Source organism: Aedes albopictus, chromosome 2, assembly GCF_035046485.1.
Source record: "Aedes albopictus strain Foshan chromosome 2, AalbF5, whole genome shotgun sequence".
Classification (NCBI taxonomy): Eukaryota; Metazoa; Arthropoda; class Insecta; order Diptera; family Culicidae; genus Aedes; species Aedes albopictus.
The window spans coordinates 437,598,644-437,612,208 of NC_085137.1; the positions used below are offsets into that span (position 1 = coordinate 437,598,644).

Consider the following 13,565-nt stretch of genomic DNA (forward strand, 5'->3'; position numbering starts at 1 on the left):
CTCACTCACCAAATTCACACGATCACACGGCAGGGAAAACTCACCATTCCCAATATTTATCGGCTTGGAAAAACACATGAGCTTAGCCAGCGGCCCGGTTTGTGTGCACCTTTATTACTCTCGCTCGTTCGCTCTCTTTTCCTAGCCGTATCCCATTTATTAGAGTACATTGGGGTGAAAGAGCGTTCGGATACTCGAATCAGACTCTACCTGGTTTTAAAACAGTTTTAGTAAAACATTGTAATTTTTGGTTTTATTGTTACTTCCGTCAGGTGCAAATACTCTTCCAAGAGCTTTGGTTAATCCCTCTAAAAAAGACACAGTGTGAAAAACTACACTTTACGCAAGAATAATTGATTTTCCACAATAGTTTTAAGAGACTCCTGTAGTCGTATTCATGAAAATTCTTTCGAAAGTGAATCATTTGTTTTGACAGAGAACAGACAGAAAATAAGAACAAACCTATTTCAAAATGATTTGAAAAGATCCACAAAATCATGATAAAACCAAGAATTATTTGCTTAGTTAGGTTTTTATGATGGTTTTCTAGAACCTCCACAAAACCATCTGACTGGTCAACATATGGTTGCTGGGAAAGTGTGAAACTTTTGAAACGTGATTGAATCGATGAGATATAAATACATTTTCCCAGCCCAATGACAACCCAATCAACATATAGATGACAAATAAGTCTTAAGGAAGCGTCATAAAACCGAACACATTTTATGGGTTTTAAGATGGTTCTAAGAATCTCTTATAGGTTTTTTGACTGAAAAGTAAGGAAAATAGGGTTAACGATAATCACCATAAAATCTGATAAAACTGTTTCGGTTTCATTTCGGTTTTTAAAACCATGACCACGTTTTCATCGGAGATGGTTTAATGGACGCTATCAAAGACTAAGTTTAAGCAACAATCTTAAGTCCAATTAGGTTTGAAATGGTTCTGAAAACCGTTATAGAACCTAAATAGTTCAATTTTGGTTTTGTGACCATTCATCTTTTCCATCTGAGAATGTTAGCCCGATGCAACAGCAAAAGGAACTCTATGACTAGTGGATTTTTCCCCGCCATACCCTAGAGTCAAGAACACGCGCAGCGCGCAAATCTCCGCTGAAATCCACCCAAAACAGCGTTCCGTACGGCCAGTCAGTCTACGCGCAGACGAGTTACGTGTAAGATCATCGGACGATCTCCTCCCGCGTGTGGCATCTCCATCATCATAGTCGTGATCGTGCGGTTCAATTGCCATTTCGTGCGTTCTTTGAAAGTGACTTATTTACCGTATTTGTGAGGCAAGCCGTCCAAACCAAGCAGCCGCTCGGAAAACGGCATCGATACAACTCGCACGCACCTTTGAGGTGCGTTTGGTGATAGGACCTGGGCTAAACGGGCGATGATTTAGCTGAAGTAGTAGACGGAATAAAGGATGCGTTGATTTGATTTTCTGTACGAAATGATTCAAAAAATGATCTATGGAGATATTTTGGTTTAATAAATAGCATGAGAAAATCATTGGATCTAAGTTTTTCAGAACTTTTTCATCCTGTACAAAATGTATGTAGCTTCAAAATCAACCCAGTTTTCTGAGATTTATTGTAGTTGTTTCAAATAGAGTACAAAAAAATCTTAAAATAGTTCTGAAAACTTTTTTTTTTAATATTTCGAACTCTAATTCGACAAAATGTATCACTTCCTGCAATTTTGTCCAAAATGAAAAATCTATTAATTTTAAAAGTAGGTATCATGTTTTTCTTAAGTAAAGTCGAAAATTCAGTTTTTGCAGTTGGATGCAGCTATGCTAACGCTAACGCTTGGATGCAGATACGATTTGGATCATTCCACGTTATTGCAGTTCAATTTTTTACAAGAATCAAGGCTTCAAGCCTTATAGTTTCGAGGAAAGTCATCATAAAACCAAAGAAGATTGGATGAGGTTTTGTAGCTGTATTCAGAACCTACCCAAAACTAATAGGACTTGATTTTTTTTTGCTTGGGAGGCAAACTATAGATTTGTTTTACAGGTTATTTTTATTTTACAGGAAAAACATTCTAATTGTATCGTACAGAATAGGTTTTATGGCGATTTATTTAGAACCTCCTCAAAACTATTTCGACTTCAAATTATGTGTTTTAAAAACATTCCAATTATTTGGAACGATGATTATGATTTTTTTGTTTGTATTTCATCTGCAGTATCCTTTATTTCGTCCACTACTGTACACGTCCAAGTTTGGATCCGGCAGAATAGTGTCGTTGCGGTCTTGTGCATTCTCTCTTAGTAGTGAATAAGGGTTCCCATGGAGACCGACCAGTGCCATATGCGTTACAGCAGCCAGCAGCTCACCTGTAATAGGCGAGTCGTATCATTTCAAATGCCAACGCCATATCTGGCTTCGAAACAGCTACTGTTTGTTGTACTAAGAAGATATCTACTGTGTTTGAGTGACCTCCCTCATCGAAAAGGCAAGATGTAGCAATCAGCACCCTCCTAGTCCTGATGCTGATCAAACAAAATGTCTTTATACGGTAGGAAAAAAAATATGTGAAGTCAAGTAGCAATCCGCGCGCGCAAACTGCGAAAATGTTAATTGATCAATCTCTGCTGGGCTGGGCGATTGTGTGACTGCGATGATTGATTGATAGTTGCGAACGAACGGCTGGAGGTGCGTTTGATGACCTTAACCGCATACAGCAATGCACAGGTGATGCGTGTGAGCCCCTTCTGAAGCGTCTGATGTGAGTGTTTTCGGATATGAATGATGAACTGAGGTTTTGAATTAGGAACAATAAAAGTTTTGACATAAAATTATAAATAACTCATATAGCAGTTATTTCAACAATACAGTATTGTTAGTTTTACTATTTCGATCAACAATGCAAAACTCTGACAATTTCTAAAGCTAATTATTTATGATAATGATTCAGGTAATCATAAAAATGTGACTTGAGAGTGAGCCAATGTTAAATCAGTGGATAACTGAGAGGTTTACAATAGTATATGATTTAGTGAGCTTTTTAGAATTTTTAAGTTTTCCCTTCTTTCGTTTTACGAAAACTACACTTTAATATCATCAAATGTAAAGCTTTAAAATCTCTTCTAAAATACACAGAAATTCTCGTAGTTTCGCTACGTTTTGTAAAGACAGTCATTATTTAAGGCATGACCTACAATTTGTGAATAGGCGTTCAAGATTGATTGGAAAGCCGATCAAGCTAGCGCTTAGAAATACTTGAAGAGAACTGAGAGAGCGAGACGAACTCGCTACTGACTGTGTGACGTGAGTGAGAAGAACAAACCGCAATTATTGAGTGAGTGTTTTCCATGCTTGTTGGAAACGAGAAGTATCTGTTTATTGATATTCTATTGCATTACATCACGTCCAATTGATCTGCACCGACGCAAACCTCAATGTGCTTTTTCATATCCGTCCATGTCTGTCTGTGTTCGTTGCAAATCGGGCAGACGATATCCGAAACCACATCGGTGCTTTGTCCCTCTGGACTCGAGGGGACATCCTCCGGTGCACTTTCAGCAGCTTGATTGATCTTTTCCCTCATTAGATCAACCTGTTCCGTGAGTGATTTCCACTTGTCGACACTGGTCACCAGTAAAACGTCCTTCGCTTCGATCTCCCTTGCTTGTTGTTCGATTGTGTCACGATTCTTGACGGCCAACTCTTTCAAGGCGCACAGTTCAGCTTTCAGACGCGATACCTCGTCCAGGTAAATTTTAATCTAAATCGGATGAAAAAATGAGTTAAGACAACTAGTTTCGACAAACAAAAAGAAAACAATTCGAAATCTTACCTTATCCTCGCACTCTTTGTCCTTTTCGTGGATTTTGCGCTCCGAGTGCTCCATCAATCGCGCCTGGTTTCTTATGATGGACTCCCTATCGGAAACTCGTTTGTTCAGCTCGTCAATCACCGCCAGACTGGCACTTCGTTCAGTCTGAACAGCTTCCTTTATTTCTTTCAGCGTGTTTGCCAACGCAATCTTCTGCTCAATGGTTTGCATCGCTTGCATCTTCACTTCGGCGACGGCTTGCCTGAACTTTTCGTTTTCCGCTTGTAGTCTTGCAATCGCTTCGCGCTGATCGTTATCATCACGTTCTTTTCGATCGGTACCTTCCATCGTCTTGACGGGTTGAGGAATATTCCTAACTGAAAACCACGGATCTGTAGTCAACTCTGCCTCATTCGTTGCCTCCACGCTACTGATGTTGGAGACGCTGCCAGGTGTTGTAGATGCGGCAACCACTTGCTTGAGGTTCTCGATTTCCGCTTGTAGATTTGAATTTGTCTCGCGTTGATAGCCTCTCGTATCATTTTGATCTTTTCGATCGTAGCTTTCTTTCGGTGACAGCGCAGTCTTCTGCTCCAGTGTCTGCATTGCCTGTTCCTCAGCTGCAATAACTTGCTTGAGCATTTCGTTTCCCTCTTGTAGTATTGCAATTGCCTCGTGGTGTTCTTCTAGATCGATGCTTTCCGTCGCCTTGGCACACTCCATTTCTTTCCGTGCAGTCTTCTGCTCCAGAGTCTGCATTGCCTGTCTCTCCGTTGCAATGACATGCTTGAGCTTTTCGTTTCCCGCTTCTAGTATTGCAACCAGCTCACGCTGCACATCGAACAACGAATCATGTTCTTTCAGATTGGTGCTTTCAGAAACGTTCATAGCCAGATCTGCCTCATTCGTTGTCTCCACGCTACAATTGTTGGAAGCGCTGTAGGGCGTTGAAGATGCCTGAGCTGGTTCTTCCAATGATTGCGAACGTTGCAAATCCTTTGACCGCGGCTCAGAAGTCGTTTCTTCTCGATTCGTCACATTGCTGGGATTACTTTCGAGTGATGCCTCCTGCCGATGTCCGTCTTTTACAGCACTACGCTTGCGGAGCTCTTCGGCTGTCAAGCGATAATAAAACGGATTGGACGTGTTCCTGGTATCCTCAAACAGCGAATCATCTGCTTCGCTTACACTGGTGTCGCTGGTGATGACAATCGCAGGTACACCAGGACGCACATTCGCAGCGGTCAGCCCTTTCGAAGTACTTGGCTGGCACTCCACCACGGGTACAACTCTTGGCAACCCATCCTGTTTCCCGTCTTGAGTCTGGCTTGTCTTCATCTGACTGTGTTCGTCCATTATACGCTCGAGTTCGCAAACCGCATCTGCCGGAATCGACAAATGCACCAGACTTGGAAAGGCCTGGAACAGGCTGGATCTGGTTCCGCTCGTTCCCGACGAACTCGGTTCGCGTACGTTGGATGAGCACCGTGTTGGTGTGGATGATGCCTGCGCTGTTTCATCTTGGTTGATCGCGCTGCCGTAGTTGGACACGCCGGAAACATTCTGGAAACTTCCCTCTGTGGAAGAAGTAAAGGTAGATCCAAGGATCACAAACGAATCTTCACTAGACATGCTGATGTCACTGATGAGATGAACACAAAAACGATTTTTGCACTAATCCAAGGAACGTCTGCTCCAGTAGAATGGTGAAATAGATCTAAGGTACAATATCAGATGTTAGGGGAAAAATCTCGATTTATTAGCTAGGTATATAATGCAGGTAGATTTTTCATGCAGACATGATGTATTTACTCAAAATCGTAGGTACGAAGTTGTAGGCAAGCTGACCGTTTTGTAATTGCCATTCTCCTATTTTCTTAAACAGCAATCTGAAACCACTACTTTTTTATGTTTCTCGATGTATGTGAATCGTTTGCTTGAGAAACCACATAAGGGGCATCCATAAAAGATTTTGTATTTTTTGGCTGATTTCAAATATCCCCTCCCACTCGTAGCATATTTTCCCATACCTAATACATACAGATACTCTCTCCTACCCCCTAAAATAGTACGTCATTCAAGGACGCTGCTCAAGTCTTTTCGACATAATTCCAAAAATTCTACTTAGAAACTGTTGTACATGGCCACTTCCTATATTTCTTTTTCTTTGGATACATGAATCATGCATCAATGGGGGAATACGAAGCGTACGGCCAATTCGAATTTAACAGTTGATTCATGGGAAAAATGAATTGCCAGATCCAACGCTAACCAGCGCTGGGACTACAAACGATACGCGAGAATGGCCTGAGCATTGGTGAGCTCGTTCCATGTCTAAATATCATCATAGCCCATAATCAATTCTGAATCATTCCTCATGCTGATTAACTGAAACAAATTAATGAGTTCTACACTTTGAATTTAATACTAGAAGTTTTGATGTTTTTGTAAGAAAAAAATGATCTGGATTAACTTTTGTATGTAGTGGTACAATCTGGAGATGAAATGTACAATTGGATGTTTGAATTTTTAGGTTTTCAATCTAATAAGAATCCAACATGCCTTCTACATTCATATATGTACTAGGTAAATTCTAAGACATCTTCGGCACAGGTACTCTGTATTTTGGCAGTTTTGCATGACAAACCCATTCTTCAGGTTCTAGAGAAGTTTTACCGGTGTATATGATGGATTTGTTATCGAGGAAAGAAAAAGAGAGAGGCTTCCTGTGAAAAACTGTAAGGAATTACCTGAACGAATTCCATGCAGATTTTTTAGCTAAACTCTTTTATTGAGAGCAGAAGGGGAAAGGCGAACCACCTGCTGTATGAGTGTAGCTGATCTGGCAAGAATGGAGTAGCATCTACGAGCGGTCAATCAAGCTCGGGTTGATTTCGAAATAATAACAACTCCATGGAACGAACTCACCAAACAATGTACGTCCTGTGAATCTTGTTACGCAGAATGCGCAAATATGTGAACTTATTGCAATGCAACACGCAGCGATAACCGCTGAAATCGTAGCTGTGAAAGTTTCAATAAAAGAATAAACATGATACACACAGAAAATCATTGACTATACCCATACCAGGCATTTGCAAATCAATTTACAAGCTCTCAAATAAGGAAACTCTGACACCTCTCTCAGTGTACCTCACCATGTAGTACTGCAGATCCATTAGCCATCAGAGCTCAACAGAGGCTAACTACAGCTAGAATTTGAGCTTCACACTTGACGCGGACTGTGACGACTGTTGATTGTTCAACCATCAGCCAGAAGCGTCACAGCTGGATCGGATTACACTTTTGGTGTAAAAATACACAACCAAGTCATTGTGTCTTTTGGGACCGACTGATGATGGCGACCGCTACAATGGTGTTTGCAAACTTTCAAGGTGATCTTTGCTTGTTTTCGCCATCAATCAACAAAAATATTCGTTATTTGAAAACGTTAAAAAAACATAGAATTCAAGATTTTTAAAACTTAAAATATAAATTTATTTACATGACTTGTTAGAATTCTAACAGCAGTCTGGAAGTCATGTTTTGGGTGTTCAAAAGTCTATCATCTTATTCGCGAATGGAAACCTTCTTCTTACGAGTCGATGTTAAACATGTGGCCATCACCTTTGCCCGCTCTGGGCAGGACCCCGTACACGATCCGATGAAAACTAATTCCGCGTGAGAAAAAAAGATAAATATTTGCCACGATGACGACGTTGACCAAGAGAGCATTTGGTTAATTTCACGGTTCATCCATATTTCTCTTCCGTGGTGGCGGCGGTCGGTGTGTGGTCTCGCTTCCCATATTGGATGGTGATATATTCCAGAGATTTCCCCGTTTACCATCCCCGCCACTCGACTGTTGTTTCTTACGAGATGAAAATGAGTTGTCACGCGTGAAAAAAGTCATACACCCGCTTGCTACTAGACACAGGGGTGCTCTATCAACATGGTTTATAAATATCATAAAAAAATATTCCCACAAATTCGTTTGAAGTTTCTGAAATGGTTTTCCTCATGATCCAAGAGAAATGAAATCAAATTGCGTTCGATGCAATTCCGATGTTTACAATCAAACTGATCAAGTACGACTTGAAATGCATAGCAAAGTTTCAAATGCGATTGTCGATGCACGTTTGTTAGAAAAATGAAAAAAAAAAAAAATATCTACAAATTTGCAGTAGAAAGTTTTGCACAAACTTGAGAAATATTGTAAGAAAGCAAGAAATAGCATAGAATAGCTCACCAAACCCATGTGCAACCTTGAATTGCTCTACGGATGCCCGACCCAGCCAACACACGATCGCACGAATGTTGAATAGGATGCTAAAGTGGAGGCGATATGCGTACACAGGCCAAACATTTCAATAGGTCCTATCTGCATTTGAGAAGCTCTCTTTGTTCACTTTCTCTTTCAATTATTGCAATATAATGGTATACTTTCAACTATTTTTACAGCACAAATCAAAATACCATTGTTTTCATCATCGTTCAATGCAAGGAGACAATCATGAAACAAATAAACAGCTGAGATATTAACGAAAGAGAGGGAAAGAGAGCCTCTCTTCTGCAAATAGGACCTTTAGACATGTTTAGCCTCTGTACACTTTAAACGTGGTTAAATGGAAGCATGTACGCATATGGCCTCCACTTTAGCATCCTATCCAACATCATATAAGATTCCGTGTTAGCTGGGGAAATAGAACCTAGCGTAACATTTGAAAAGTGCCTATCTTTCCTTCCATATTGGTTGATCCTATTCAAAAACGAAAGACATTTCTCAGTGTTTTATTTCATCCATTGACACACATGGAGGTCTGCTTTATAATGTTGGGCATTATAGCAGAATTCTAAAAAAAACGTTTTTGAACATGCGCGGTAGATTGGCCTTTTACGAATATCATAATCAGTTAGGCCCTACCAGTGAGGCCCTTTTATGAATCCCCAGTAAACATTTTGGTCTGTATAATTTGTGTTATACACTACTATATAAGAACCAATTCAATCGTATATACTGCACAAAACTGCTATATACGTACCAAAGTGGAGGCCATATACATACTTCAGACGATATTTCGCGATTTCATATGATCATCATTACGATGTCCCGAATAATCGATCGAAATAATAAAATACGACTTCGGTTGATATGTAATACGATGTCCGAAACCAGCAATAAAAAAAAAGTTGACACCAAGCCTAGAACACGGCACCTCGAGATTGTGAGTCTAAGCCCATACCATTGTACTAACTGATCTGCCTTGAGAAGAGCACAAATTTTGGCCAATATAAGCTAAAGCTTTCTAAACCACCTATGAAACTTGCCTTTGCCTTCCTACATGAGTGCAGGTATGAAGAATGGGCTGCAATTTTTCCTAAATCATTGCGATTTCATTTATTACAATGCTGTACTGATATATAGTATACCTAATGATGAGTTCTCAATTACGACATGATTTGTTTACAACATCAGTTCCGCATCGTGTGTACGTTTCGACGACGACGTCGTCGTCGACGTCGTTGTCGTCGTCGTCGTCGCGGGAAAAGTTTCCTGCTCATGTAGGAATAATAGAGCTTGCTGACGTTTATTCACCTTTCTCTTTCAAACATGCAGGCGGAATAGGATTTGTTGTCATCAGGAAAGGTTTCCCGATGAAAACAAATCCTATCCCGCCTGCATGCTTGAAAGAGAGAGGTGAATAAACGTCAGCAAGCTCTATTGTGAGACAAATGTCTTGCTTCGGTAACTATGAACACCCCCAAAGATTGCCCGAATATCATTATTGGCAAACCGAATGTTTCCAGTCCCAAAACATAATCAACGGCCAGGCGGTGATGAGCAAGGCAAGTGGGTTGCTTTTTTTTCATTTTGCATCGTCGCGGTGTCAAAATTCATTAAGGGCCGATTTCTTCACCCTGGCTTAAGCGTTAAGCCAGGTTTAACTGTATGGGTAAGCCTGGCTTACCGGTTAAGCCGAGGTGAAGAAATTGGCCGTAAGTCATTACGATTCCCAACCAAGCTTTACTAACATTATATATGACTTGTAAGCGTGTGCAAACAGTGACGACTTCAATTAGCGCGATTTATGACTTGCTTTATACACAACAAACTTACTCCAAAACAAATCGCAGTTACGATTTATATACGATTGGACTTGACATTTTTTATCACAGCATCCAACGGTTTTTACGATTTTGATTTCTGACAGAGCGATATACAATTTTGAATGCACTTCCTATTACGATCTGTGGTTTACTGGGTCATTTTTCAGTTATCAGATATCAGGTATCAGAAGGCCGGCTCCAGAGGCACGTAATCCTCCATTTGGGACATTTGTGCTATCGCCGTGATAATAACCTATTTCATCATCTATCTGAGGGAAAAAGGAAGGAAATAAGGACAATGATGGGGAATACTTTTTCAGTTAGGTCCTAGCAGTTGGGCCCTTTTATCGTTGAGTGTTTCAGTTATGCCCTTTTTATTTTTCTTTAATTTTAGTTAATTTAAATTATGTTGAATTTATTTTTATCAATAGCTCAAGGAAATTTGAATATCTATTCAAAATTAATAAAAAATGCGAAAAATGTCCTAAATTTACAAAAAAGCCTAACTGATTTCTGAGAAAATTTTCACTTAGGCCCTTCTGATGGCAGTTACATAAACAGTATTCGTTTTTAGATTGGTCTTAAAATCTTATCTTAAAATACAGGTTAAAGTGATTAAGGTATAATGGAGTAGGTTAGGTAGATATTGATGGGAATAGTGAAAAATCGGGTTTGTTTACATTTACAAATTACCCAACAGTGATTTTCAGCCTTTCTTATATATTTTTTATAATAAAAATATTTTTTTTTCCAAAAATTTGTAAGTTTATATATAAGTAGAATTTCTTCTAGAATTCTTCTTCTTCTTTTTTGCAGTTCCTACTGGTGTTGGTGTGACCATAAGTAAGAAATCTCTGTGGTGCATGGTTTTACATCAAGGCAAAATTGTCCATCCGATGATGCCGCCAGGAATTCTTCTTGGGATTCCTCTAGAATTAATTCGGGAATTTACCCAGGAGTTCGCAGTGCAGTTCCTCATGATTCATCCTGTAGTTCTTTAAGTTGTTCCTCCAGAGATTTATTCAAGGATCCTTCTCTCATCTATGATTCATTCATAAATTCTTACTGGGTTTTGTATCTGCTAAGATTAATCCAGGAAAGCCTTCCCTAATTGCTTCAGAAGTTGTTGATATGATTCCTCCGGGGACTTCCCCTGTAGCTTCTCCAGGGATTTCTGTAAGATTCCCCAAAGAGATTCGTTTTTTTAAGATTCATTCTATCCAAGATCTGTCAGAGGGTTAGTTCTGTCATTCTTCTTAAAATTTCTACTAGGATTTCTCCAGTCATTCCTGCTAGGATACTCCTAAAAAGTTCCAATATTTCAACTGTTCCTGCTCGCAGAGTCCCAAGTAACACATTTGCCACAGAAGAGTCACGACGGGGCAGGTTTTTGTTGCGCAGGAGCAAGGATGGGATCATTCATTTGCAATCATTTACATTCACTTGCTGTTAACTCGCTCCAGAAACGTCGCAGCAAAAATCAATGTATGGAACACTTTTTCATTTTTGTTTTACCTGAAACTTTGTAGAAGAACATATTAGCGTAGAATCAATAGTTAAGTCAACAAAAATAATTCTCCCAAAAATTCTTGAAAGGATTTCTCTTGGAATATCTTATAGTATTCAACCATTTCTCCAGAGATTCCTGATTTTATTTTTTTTTTTCAGGAATATTTGCTTGAATGTTTCCAGGAATTCTTCCTGGGATGTCTCCAGGATTTTTTTTTAAATAATTACTTCAGGAATTCTCCTTGAGTTTTTTCCATGGATTTTTATTATGGCTCCACTGGAAATTCCGACTAGGATCCCTACAGTGCTAGAATTTCTCCAGTTGTTCCTGCAGAGATTTCTACTGAACAATTTTATGTAGGGTAAACGCTCCCTTAGTGGAGGTAGTACCAATAGCGGTGGTAGTGGCAAATCAGCACTATTTTGAGCAAAAAGCTCGATTTTAATAGATGCCTTATACTTAATTATTGCACGGTGTCTTTGGCAAAAAAATATTATCGAAAAAAAAAAAATCAGTATCGCTAAGTCACCCACCTAAGGGCACCTTAGGATTCACAGGCGGCGATGCCTACCACTCAACTGTGGCTCGCTGTTGTAAATAACATGGAAATAAGAGCATGCGGTTCTGCGTTTCCACAGCTCAGAAAGGGGCACATGGCATTTCACTAACATTAAGCAATCTCTATGGGTGTATGTGTTCCATTTCGTGCAGGAGTGCTAAACTTGTTCTTATGTAGAAATTTTCTGCTATTTCGACTGATATCATATCACTTTGAGCTATTCGGGCGATATTCATTAGATTTTTGAATAACACATCAAAATTACATCGAGCTATGACAGCAAAATATGTTTGATTTGAGATATGATTAAGATATTCTTGTCTACCCGGGTAGTTATGGAATATCTCGCGTTCTGGACCATTCAAAAGAATACTGCCTTGGGCAAAGTTGCTCAGAAAGATGGAAGTTTACACATAGGAAACCATTTAGTTCACTCACTATGTGGTGCTAGTGTTAGAATGAGCTACCAGTTTGATCTAAGCGTCGTACATCTCACGTTCTGGCCACCTTTAAAGATACTGTCACAGACAAACAGACGTAACTCTTAGAGGAAATTCGTCAAAAAATCTTGTCCGGTGTCTTTTTCATGAGCACACTGCAACCTGTTGGTATAACCGCGCGAGACACTGTCGGCCATGATGAATTTCGATTTGATGTTTGTCTAACACGCACACTACTACACAAATCGCCTGTAATTTTCGTTTGCATTATTCAGCAACGTGTATAATGGCAAACGTCAAAGCGATCGAACACTAGCGCCTCTGGTGGAACGATCAAATGAAATTTGAATTGATCGTTAAATGTATGTGTCAAGCCGTTTTGAAGAGTGTTACGTCTGTTTGTCTGTGATACTGTCTTCGGCAAAGTTCCTCAGAATACTAAGAACTTTCGCTTAGAAAACAATTTAGTTCCCGATTCACTCACTACGTGGAGCAAGTGTTCTTGGGAGCTTGCAGTTTAGACTAAACCTGACGTCATACACTACCCGTCATAAGTACGGACTCACAAAAAGTATTGCAACAATATTGCATCACCCTGACTCACCTCGATATCTCCAAAACCTGAGGACTTACAAAGATGCTATTTTCAGGAAAGTTATTCAGAATACCAAAAGCAACAACTTTTCTGAAGGTGGCATTTTTGTAGGTGTTCTAGTTTTAGAGATAATGAGGTGAGTCAGGGTGATGCAATATTGTTGCAATACTTTTTGTGAGTCCGTACTTATGACGGGTAGTGTATATCTCGTGTTCAGGGATGCTTAGAAGGGTACTGTGTTTGACAAACTTACTCATGAAGATGAAAGTTTTCTTCTAGAACACAACTTAGTTCGAGATTCGCTCACTACGTGGTGCTAGTGTTCCAGTTATATCTAAACGTCGTATATTTCGTGTTCTGGACCATTTAAAAAGAATATTGCATTTGGTAATGTGGCTCAGAAGAATAAAAGCTTTCGTGTTAGAAAACAATTGAGTTTGAAAATCGCCCTTTACGTGGCGCTAGTTATTTTAGGAGCTGCCAGTTTGTTGGTCGTCTAAGTGACGTATATTTCGCATTCTGGATCACGTAGAAGAATACAGTCTTTTGCCAAGTGGCTCAGAAG

The 13,565-nt window shown here is 39.7% G+C and overlaps 2 protein-coding genes across 17 annotated transcripts in view; one reads left to right on the forward strand and one right to left on the reverse strand.

Annotated features, from left to right (window-relative positions):
* Window positions 1–13,565, forward strand: part of LOC109416470 (protein phosphatase 1 regulatory subunit 12B) — a 263,264-nt gene that overhangs the window by 222,925 nt on the left and 26,774 nt on the right. The window lies entirely within an intron of this gene.
* On the reverse strand, window positions 1,367–9,159 carry LOC109402579 (titin homolog). Its single transcript, XM_019675271.3, has 2 exons — window positions 3,810–9,159; window positions 1,367–3,737 (listed from the first exon to the last, which is right to left on the reverse strand). The coding sequence occupies exons 1-2, from the start codon at window positions 5,418–5,420 to the stop codon at window positions 3,372–3,374; spliced, it is 1,977 nt and encodes a 658-aa protein (XP_019530816.3). The 5' UTR covers window positions 5,421–9,159; the 3' UTR covers window positions 1,367–3,371.